General features: G+C 34.7%; 1 protein-coding gene across 1 annotated transcript; it reads right to left on the reverse strand.

The window, feature by feature from the left end:
- Window positions 1-1,531: 1,531 nt before the first annotated feature.
- On the reverse strand, window positions 1,532-6,010 carry LOC141610699 (syntaxin-72-like). Its single transcript, XM_074428918.1, has 9 exons — window positions 5,602-6,010; window positions 4,265-4,390; window positions 3,322-3,475; window positions 2,691-2,776; window positions 2,521-2,589; window positions 2,356-2,400; window positions 2,156-2,218; window positions 1,959-2,035; window positions 1,532-1,747 (listed from the first exon to the last, which is right to left on the reverse strand). The coding sequence occupies exons 1-9, from the start codon at window positions 5,755-5,757 to the stop codon at window positions 1,735-1,737; spliced, it is 789 nt and encodes a 262-aa protein (XP_074285019.1). The 5' UTR covers window positions 5,758-6,010; the 3' UTR covers window positions 1,532-1,734.
- Between the last annotated feature and the right edge of the window lie 5,582 nt (window positions 6,011-11,592).

Here is an 11,592-nt window from a genome sequence, read left to right on the forward strand (position 1 = left end):
AATTTCTCGCATAAATTAAAAGTCGTTTCTCTTTTATTTACTTGTTATATGTCTACACAAGCATGTTTATATTTATCGTTGTGATCTCTATACCAAAAGCAAACGTAAAGAATTGAGGTTATCGAAATGTGTTTTTATAATATATGAGAGGACACATCATTGTATCTCTCTTATCTAAAATATCGAGTACTTCGTTGTTCTTCGTCCTACTTACTAACTTCCATCAATAATTTCATGGTCCATTATATTGGTCCCATTTTATTTAATTCGTGAACAAATATATAAAAAGAAAAAAGGAAATAATTAATTAGTAAGGAGAGACGTATGAAATATTTGTTTGTTGTACGTACAAGATTTTCATGAAGATAATATTCGGTGAGTCATTGCAATTTCACCTGTTGTATTGTCACATATACTCATATATACGAAGTACTATGGTCTATGACTATGTCTTATATCACATATGATATCACAAATGTTTAATGGACGATATAAAGTTCATGTACGTGAGCTGTTAGTTACGGGGAGTGACTAATGACTAGTGACTGAGTGGATGTTGCTGGTTACGGTGGGCCGGTTCCGTCTAACCGAATAGATGGATGTATGAATGAATGAATAATGAATAAACGAACAAAAATGAAAATAATTCAAAGTAAGTGTGGCCTGGAGCCCTGGACTACGTTACGAGTGACCAAGTTACGATGACTTATTATGAATATGACTAAAATAGTTAAGAGAAAAATTGTATGTTCATTTGAATTATTACTAAGTTAATTTGTTATTAGGTTATTAACCGGGTTAGATCAAAATAAATAAATGAAAATAATTCAAAATAAATGTTGCCTAGATCACGTTACGAGTGACAAAGTTACGATGACTTATTATGAATATGGCTAAAATAGTTAATAAGAGAAAAATTGTTTGTTTGAATTATTATTAAGTTAATTTGTTATTAGGTTATTAACCGGGTTAGATCAAGATCGCGTCACCAAACAACAATAGTTTTGGTTTAGGTTCGGCTGGGAGACCTGAAGTTGAGTCGATTTCGGTTTTACTAATTTACGAGTGGTTAGAGTCGCATTATCGGACCAGGTTAGCTTCTGCCAGCTCGAATGTCTTTTTTTTTTTTACGCAAAGTTTAGGTTCAAGGATAGCCCTTACCCAATTTAAGGTCATGCATACTACCAACCTTATTGAAAACTTACAATAATATTACAGATCGTCTATCAAAAGGGTAAAATTTTAACTCAATGACAATCAAATTCTTGATTTAAAGGTTAGAAGGTGGACTCTTTTCCGGCTCGAATGTGAGAGGTGGAGAATGTCGGTTTGATTTTGTTAATTTCGAGGGACAAGAAATCCTAATTTTGTGTTTGTGGTGGGACGTGAACGTGGCGAATGACTAAAGGAATAGTCTTGGAATCACATGGTGACATGAGTATCAAATGTTGAAATTATGCGCAACCAAGAACACGATAATGGATTATTAGGTACCTACATTATCTTCTTTTCGTCCTATCTTCATCTGGACTAATACAACATAACGATTTGTATATATTATGTGAAGATAAAATTAAATATACGAGTAGGTATTTTTACGGGTTTGTTATAAAAAGACGGTCTTATAATGGAATTGCTTAATAATAACAGAAAATGTTTTTATTAGAAAGTAGGATGTAATAATAAGTGGAAAAACAAGATCAGGTTCGATGCACCCATTGATCTTCGGATGGTTCACTTCAAAACACTACAAAAACGAGATGAATATAAATTAGTCGAATAATTATAATGAATTGATCACAAATTCGCAAATAACCAAATATTGTACATTTTTGAAGCAGTAATATTGGTTGAATAATATTCCCTCCTATTTAATTAGTTATTTACGTTTTTATTTTTTAATAAAGAAGTACTATTGAATAAAATTTGTAAATATTATGTTCAGAAAATAAGCTTACTTGTATAGATAGGATGCAATGCCCAAAATTACACATAAAAGAACAATGTCAATACACATATTCCGGCTTGATCTCACCTAATCATATAAACAATAAAATTGTATTATTTCATTTCACTATGCAAAATATAACAAAAAATTAATCGAGTAAAATAATAAATAATAAATAAATAAATAGTGTGGAAATCTACGACATACTTGGTGAAGTGTATGCTTGAGCTTAACGTTGGTATTCCTTAAATCCGATCTAGCTTTATCAACCTGAAATAAAGACAATATGAAATTAATCGAATATATAATTCCTCCGACACAACAAATTGTTTACCTTTGATTAAAACAATCGTTATAGAAGAATAAAAGTGCAAAAAACATGCTTGTTGCAATGTTATTATTCTCACCTTTGTATCAATCTCATCTATTAATGGAACTTGCTTATCCAATTCCTAAAATAATAATCAAACAAAAACATAAGTAATTAGCATGGTATGATATATAATAAACGTTTAATAATCATTATTAGGTCAAAAAATAAAATAAAATAAAAAGTATATAAAATGTCTAACCTCGTTCATTTCATGAGCCAAATTCTTCAATGTCTCTAATCCTTCTGATATAACGTCTAAACCTTCATCCTTATGAAATAATTTTGTTAGTGTAAGTTATATTTTCCGCTATATTATAATCAAATATTGACGGTAATTATATATAATATGGAGTAAAATATTTTTCGAACCTGCTTCTGTTTACGCATTTCATATTCTTGCTTGAATTGACTAGACTCTTCGGAATCTTGAAAAAACTCATCAGTTAAGTGTGCTTCTGTAAATAACAAATACTGCGTAAATAATAATTCATACAATTCAAAATAACATGAATGTAACACATTTTTATTCGAGTATGTTTTATGCAAAGATTGATTCATACTCTCTCATATTCTATATTTTCTTCCCTATTTCCTAAAACGGATTATTCAGGTTTTCTTCCTCTTTCTTATTTTGTAAACTTTTACTATTATTTTATTCATCCCCCTCTCATATCACCAAACCTCAACCAACCCTTTTACTCATATTTTATTAATTTCTTTAATATTTTGGTCCCACAATTATTTATTTAACTCCTAATTATTCATCCCTCTCTCCTATCACCAAACCCACCCAACTCTTTTTCTCTTATTTTATTTGTCTCCTTAATATCCGTGTCCACTAACAAAGGGAAGAAAATATGGAATTGGAGGAAGTATTAAGATAAGTTGAGACATATTACATACAGTAACACATAAATAAATAATAATAATAAAAATAAAAAGAATAAAAGTAATAACAATAAGGTTATTATAAAACCATCTTGTATAAGAATTCGTGTACCTTGTAAATCGAACCTTATATGATTAGGATTTGAAGTAGCCTTATCACCACTTCCTCCAACATTACTTCCATCAGGAATAAGTTGAATCTTCTCTCCGATTGCGATTGCCAAATCGCTACGGGCCACCATGTCCTCCTTTGTGATGCCTTTGGCCTATTATTACAAAGTTCCGCATTTGAGATTAAGCTTGTGTAAGACCGTTGTATACATAAAGAAATAAAATCCCGCTTTTAAAATCTGTTGTGTAAGACTATTGTATACATACAAGCTAAGCAAGGTTATTAACATTGCATCATTAAACGAAGCCATAATAACATGCACCGAGACAGTTATACGTATACAACGGTCTTATATTTGGCCCGCAAGGGTGGAGTCAGGAGTCTAGTGGTTAAAACTTGGGTGAAATTCCTAGGAGACCCAGGTTCAAGCCTCCCCAAGAGCAAAATCTTGTGGAGCATTCGGGTGGTTTACCTGGTATACGTGGTTTGCAGGCTATCACGTACACCTGCGGGTTTACCCAGTGCGCACCGAAGGTAGCGGCTGCGGGTTCCCTCGTTACCAAAAAAAAAAAAAAAAAACGGTCTTATATTTGAGTTTTGTAGCTAGATTGATACTCCCTCCAATCGAATCCAAACTACCCACTCACTTTTTAAAGTCAACCTTCGAATCCAAACTACCCACTCACTTTTTAAAGTCAACCTTGTTAAATTTTGACATCGATTATATTTTATCAATTTTTTAAAATTTATACGTAAAATTGACATATTTACGTTTGTTATAAAAAGAGGTTTCGAAAAATTATAATTACGACATACCAAAATAATATATAAATAAATGAAGAAAAACGTGGTCAAAATGTCGTCTCGTAAACCGTAAAAAATCAAATGGGTAGTTTGGATTGGATTGGAGGGAGTATTCAGTATTATATAAAGTTATCTTGACCTTTTTATAAGCTAATCTTTGCAACTTTGCGACATCTTCCATCAACCTAGCCTTGGACCGCCTTAACTCCGCGTTCATCGCAACCACCTTGGCCCGGTTCATTTCCATCGCGGCCGCCTCCGATTTCTATACGTTAATAAAAATCAAACTGTTAAGATTATAAGGAGGGAGATGAATGCATAAATGGATTTGTATTATTGATATGTGACTTACATGATTACGGTGAGGGTATTTATAATACCTCTCATCCTAGAACCTTAACCCTAATTTGGCCAACCCTAATGGTAGCCGGGCCTAGTATGGCCCAATTTCCTAATACCCTCCCGCAATCGTAAAGGCAGTACGTAGTACGAACTTTACGATTGGAGAATTACAATAAAATCAAAATAAGAAAAATCAATCTTCAACGACTTCTCCGTCTTCATTTTCCGTCTTCATTTTCCGTCTTCATTTCCGCAAGGTTGGCAAGATAAACGAGTATAAACTCGTCAGAAAATTTCTTCGAACAAGAACGTTAAGTTTTTCGGACTTGTCGAATATCAAAATAATTTGTTAGGAACACTAATCGAACCTAAACAAATTTCTGTAAGACGGAAAATTATCCGTTAATTTTAAAGTTTGGAGAACGCTAAGTTTTTCGAACTCCGAATAGATCCGAACCACCATCATGGTGATTAAAATTGCGTAACTCGCCAGTCAATTTAAATACCACCTTGAACGAAATGAAGACCATAAATCAAATATCAAAGAAGATTTTTATTTTTTGAATTGAACCCCTCTTAAAAAAAATTCATCGCCATGAACACCATAGAATGATGCAAGTGGGGAAATAAGGAAATCATAATTGTTCTAAGAATTCCTAGGCAAGGATTCATGCGCCCGCACGCTTATTATAATTTGAATAAAATAAACTAAAACGAAATTATCAATTTGAAAATAGTAGTATTATTCTTTCGTAAATTCCCGCCGGAGGGCACAATAATTCATTTAGTCCCTCCGGCCGGGAAGCGGAAAATCGGTTTAGGTCTCAAGAGCGAGAGGCTCTGATACCATGTTAAGATTATAAGGAGGGAGATGAATGCATAAATGGATTTGTATTATTGATATGTGACTTACATGTATGATTACGGTGAGGGTATTTATAATACCTCTCATCCTAGAACCTTAACCCTAATTTGGCCAACCCTAATGGTAGTCGGGCCTAGTATGGCCCAATTTCCTAATACAAACTCATCATAATTAATTCAAACATATCATAGACCATGCAAAATTAAAAACCATAACAATAAGTGTACAATTTAAAATTACTCCGTAATTATATATATGCATGATCATACACGAATAGCGTTCTCGATCTCGGAGTCGATAGTGTCGTAAAGACGAGTAAACGGGTCATCGCCGGCGGCATTGAGTTCCCTAAGCTTGTCAACGTCGTATTTATCATATTTCTTGCATATTTGATCTACCCGAAAAAGGATATCAATCAAGCTCATTTTGTAAATTTAATTTGATTCTTTTTTATCTATATGTTTTGTTTAATTAGATAATAATAATGATTAGTTTTGTTGATGGTGAATTAAGATGTTAATGAATGATTTTGATTTGTTTTTTGCGTAACCTTTGCTTGATTTGTTATGGGTCATGAAATTGGCTAATTGTGTACCACGTACGTTTTGACAAAGACAAAGGTAAATGTGTGGTGTGAGTTAGTAAATTGTTATTTGATCGATAAAAGGGGTTGGAAATAAAGAATTTTAAGTAAAATATATTCATTCTAATATAAAGTTTCATAATTATGATTTTAGCTTCTATTTTTGACAAATTTCTGTCGTAAATTTCGGTTTTTCAAACAAATTTATTTGTTGTATAAATTCATAAATGAAAAAGTCCTTAAATATACACCGTATATTATTAGCAGGTACGAGTAATTTTTTTTGTCAGCTCAATACGGAGCAATCTTTAATCTCAATTTATCACATTATTATAAAGCATCAATTTATCGGAATTAATTAATGTTACGATCAATAATAAAGGGTCACGAAAAGCAGATAAATAGGTTCGAAAGACTGGTTTCTCAATAACTTAGTGAGAGACCGTCTCTACTCTCTCCCAAATTTGGTGTTAATTAAATGTAATATATGTGAGTAACCATTATTTTAGTTCTTTATAAGATAAGAAAATTAGGTTAATTTCCGAGTAGAAAACGTAACACCAACCGATTTCATCTTGTAACTCTGTAAGTGACCGTTAGTTCGTTGATGGATGGCTCTTGAATCTTGACTTCTTGAGTATCATTAGTTCATTACTATCTTACTCCAAATTTAGTGGGCTGGACCTAAACGTTGGTGCCCCATCAACAAATATCGTAACAGATAGCCCACATGGGTGGCTCGTTCAACGTGTATATAGAGGCCCAAAGCTAGCTAATCGCCTAAAATACGTTTAGGACAATTTTTACAAGTCTGGACTCAATAACTAAAGAGTAAGTCCCCTGCAGTTTGACAATATCACATCAATTATCAATATAGTGGTTTTTCAAGAGGTTATTCATTCTATGAGAAAAAGAAAAGGAAAGCAGGGCTTCATGGCTATTAAAATTGATCTAGAAAAAGCATACGACCGTCTTCGCTGGAATTTTATCCGAGACACTATGACGGACATGGGATTTCCAGTGCTCTTGGTGGATGTTGTTATGGAATGCGTTACTTCGACAAGAATGCAGGTCTTATGGAATGGGGAACCGACTGAACAATTTACCCCTACTAGAGGCGTTCGACAAGGTGACCCTTTATCGTCTTACTTATTCGTCATGTGCTTAGAAAAATTGCAACAAGCTATAGACCTCGAAGTTCGTAACAAAAATTGGCGACCTATTATCGTTGGACGAAATGGTCCTTCGGTTACTAATCTTTTCTTCGCGGATGACATGGTTATTTTTGGGGAAGCTACTGAAGAACAAGCCTTAGTTATGCGATATGTCTTGGATAATTTTTGTGAAGCTTCGGGTGAAAAAATCAGCGTGGCCAAGTCACGGGTCTTCTTCTCTGGTAATACGGCCGAGGAACACAGAGGAAGTATTAGCGCGGCATTGGGCTTTGAAGAAACAGACGATCTTGGGACTTACCTTGGCATGCCTACCATTAATGGAAGGGTAACCCGTCACACCTTTGAGCACTTAGAAGAGAAGATGAATAACAGACTAGCGGGTTGGGCAACAAAGAAGCTATCTCTAGCTGGTAGGGAGACATTGGTTAAGTCAACATTGACTACTATGGCTAATTACAGTATGCAGACAGCTAAGATTCCACGCACCATCTGCGACTCTTTAGACAGGAAATCCCGCCGTTTCCTGTGGGGAGGAGACGAAAATAAAAAATCAGTCCATTTAATTAAATGGGAAACGGTACAACAACCCAAATCTCGGGGAGGATTGGGTATTGTCTCAGCTAGACAAGCCAATGCAGCCTTCTTAACTAAGCTAGGGTGGCGGGTTCTGGCCGAACCTCATAGTCTATGGTCTAGAGTCCTCCGGGCCAAGTACTGCAATAATCGGTGTGATATTGATATATTCCAACCCAAGAGAAACATGTCTAATGTTTGGGCTGGTATTTCTTCACAATCCAAGACAATTGTTAGAGGCACAGCTACTGCAGTCGGTAATGGAAGGAGAACGCTTTTTTGGGATCACGCTTGGGTGGATGGTATTTGTTTGTCCGACCATAATATATATCCCATCCCAGAGGACATTCTAAGAGCAACGGTCAGTGATATGTGGTGTGAGTCAAGTGGATGGAAATGGGATTTATTCGCTGACTTATTGCCGCAGTCCATTCTACTTCGAATTGCCTCGATTTCTTTAGTCCATGATCCAAGCCTGGAAGACTCTTTGTATTGGCAAGGCACATCCTCAGGTAAATTTACGATTAAATCAGCTATGGGTTATTTAAAAGGATTTGAGTATGATCAATTAGCTGAGTCTCCGGTTTGGTGTACAATTTGGAGGTTACCAGTCCAACAAAGAATCCGTATGTTCCTTTGGCTAACAGTTCATGGTCGTCTTATGGTTAATGTTAATCGGGTCAGAAGAAATATGGGGATGACCCCTCTCGCCCGAGATGTAACGGCGTAAGAGACAAGAGAACACCACTGCTCCGCTCTTGTCCGATATCTAGACAGCTATGGACTTTGGTGGGCATTGATCCAAATAATAATTTTTTCTACAATCTACCCTTTGACGAATGGATAACTAAGAATGCTAGTAATGATGTTGAATCCTCTTTGGATGATTGGCCTATGAACTTTGCTATTACTTGTTGGTGGATTTGGAGATGGCGCAACAACGTGGTCTTTGGCAGAGATGGAGAGAACCCCACCGACCCTCGTACCTTTCTTTATCTACAATTTGCTACTACGAAACAAGCTCTGGATCGCCATGACCTCTTTATTCCTATTCCTCGGTCAGCTACCACCGAAATTTTCATACGATGGCTACCACCGCCTCACGGGTGGGTTATGTTGAATACAGATGGTGCGTCGAAAGGAAACCCGGGGCCAGCAGGAGGAGGAGGAATTTTCCGAGATGAGACAGGTAATTTTATTACTGCTTACTACTTTTCATGTGGGTCATGTACCTCCATGAAGGCTGAGATTCTTGCATTGTTGGCGGGACTAGAACGAGCAAGAGAGCTTCACATTCCAAAGCTTCTTATACATATGGACAATTCTCCTTGTGTCGATCTCATAAATGAAGACCAATTGGTGAGCAACAGTTTGAAGTTCCTCGTGAAAAGATGCAAAGACCTTATAAAGGGTTCTAATTGGAGGGTTAAACTAGAGCATTCATACAGAGAAGCAAACAAAGCAGCTGATTTTCTGGCCAACAAAGGAGTTAATTCGAGTACTTTAATTACGCATTTAGATATTCCTTTTAATGAACTCCGTCCGATCCTTAGGGAGGACATTTATGGAGTTACTACTCCTCGTGTAATAGCTAACAATTAATTTTTTCGGGGCTTTGCCCCTCTTACGTACCAAAAAAAAAAAAACATCAATTATCAATCAATATTATCAAGGAACTTCAACGTAATTAACTAAATATATAACTTAATTATATTATATACTTTTTAATCGATAGCACGGTGTGATGGACTCGATCAAGAGATTTCAATGTAAATATTATATAGTTTTGGTTGAAGTATAAATTTAGAAAATATCAAAATATGATGATTTTTCTTAAAATAAACATGTCTCACTTATGTTATTAATTAATATCATCATATAATTATACAATTATTTAACATACACAAATATAATATAAGTAGGTTATATTTTGGAAACTATTAAAAGGTAAATAAATCAAGTTAGATTTCCAAAAGATATACTATTCTATAATTATTTCGATTTGATTTAATGCATATGTGTAATATATTTATATAAATATATAACTTCTTAAAATTGTAGGGCTAAATAATAAAAGTAATTATCTTAGTAGTGAAAATAATTGTACTAACATTGGATATACTAATATAATAATATATTAGTAATCACTCATTTGAATAGTCAAAGTAACTATATTAGCAAGGGAAGTAGTGAAGGTAATAGAAACAACAACGGGAATAGTGAAACTATCAATATTCATAAGACACTAGTGAAAGTAACCGTAGTAATAACGAATGTAATTAAAGTAACAATGCTAACAATAAAAGAAAGCATATATGAACAATCACAAATTCTTGTTTGTGACGGCACATATCCGTCACTCTTTAGTGACGGATACCATTTTACCTCACAAAGTACCCACTTTTTCTCTCTCTGCAACACTGTTCATGTGGTCCCCTTTCTCCACTAACCCATTTTGTTACCATTTTAACTCACAAAATATCCGCCACAAATGGTAACCCGTCACAAGGGAGACCAATTGATGAACAATTAGCTAACTAACCGGTTTAAATAAAATATTAATAGCGGGAGTAGTGAATTTGTCTCATCGGTTATAGGTAGGATCTGGGTCTTAAATGAGTCTGATCTTTTTCATTTTTTTTTTATAAATTCATCTTTTAAATTTACTATTACAATTAAAAATTAAAATTACATAAAACGCAATAAAATGTTTAATAGGGTTATAGATATAAAATATATCGTCATAACTCATATCATATGATAAAGTAACACAGTACCACGTAAGTTATTATTTGGATGATGAAAAACTATTTGTTATTTCTCGAATATTTAAATTATGTTGTAAATTCGTTAATGACTATGAAATAAGTAAAATAACATAGGAGAGTTGAATAAAAGATGACTTATATAAACTTTAGTTATTCTTATATATTTAAAAATAAAATAAAAAATATGGGTCCATGGATAGGGTCCGGATCTCAGCAACCAGATCCAGACCGATATCCGCGTAAATTTTTCTAAACCCATATCCATTATGTCCATAAAAATGAGATTTTTATCCGCCCATCAAAATCCGATCCGATCCATTGTGTCCATACAAATGATATTTAAATGAAGGTTATATTATCATCGATGCACGTTTACAGGAGTATTTATAGTACAATTAGATACTGTATACCATGAGGACATAAAAGCAGGTCGCGTTACTCCTGTTGGTATGTCTACTTCTTCTTCTTTTATTCATATGATTGAGATTAACCACGCAAGTTACGGAACTTGGGTACTAGATACTGGTTGTGGTTCTCATCTGTGCAATCATGTGCAGGGGCTCCAAAACATCGAACCCTTCGTAAAGGGTGAGGTGGACCTGCGTGTCGGGAATGGAGCACGAGTGGCTGCCGTCTCGAGGGGAACATATGTGATCCAGCTTCCTAGCGGATTTGAGTTATTTTTATATAACTGCTATTATGTACCCAGTCTATCTAAAAACATTATTTCAGTTTCTGCACTTGACAAACTTGATTTTTTCATTTGTAATAGAAAATAATAGCTGCATTTTCTCATTACACGATATGATTTATGGCAAGGCAGTCTCCATGAATGGAATTTATGTTTTAGATCAGACCACCGAAATATTGCACGTAATGAATAAGAAGTTAAAGGTTGGTGACAAAGATCAAACTTATCTATGGCACTGCCGTATGGGACACATTAATGAGAAACGCGTTAAACAGCTCATACAGAATGGAGCTATCTCGGCCTTTGATTTTCAATCATTTGGCACGTGTGAATCATGTCTCATTGGTAAGATGACTCGAATTTCCTTCAAAGGTGTTGGAATGCGCGCTGCTGACCTATTAGGACTCATACATACGGATGTGTGTGGACCTATGTCAATCACCGCAAGAGAAGGCTATAGGTATTTCATC

The sequence above is a fragment of the Silene latifolia genome, chromosome 11, assembly GCF_048544455.1.
Source record: "Silene latifolia isolate original U9 population chromosome 11, ASM4854445v1, whole genome shotgun sequence".
NCBI lineage: Eukaryota > Viridiplantae > Streptophyta > Magnoliopsida > Caryophyllales > Caryophyllaceae > Silene > Silene latifolia.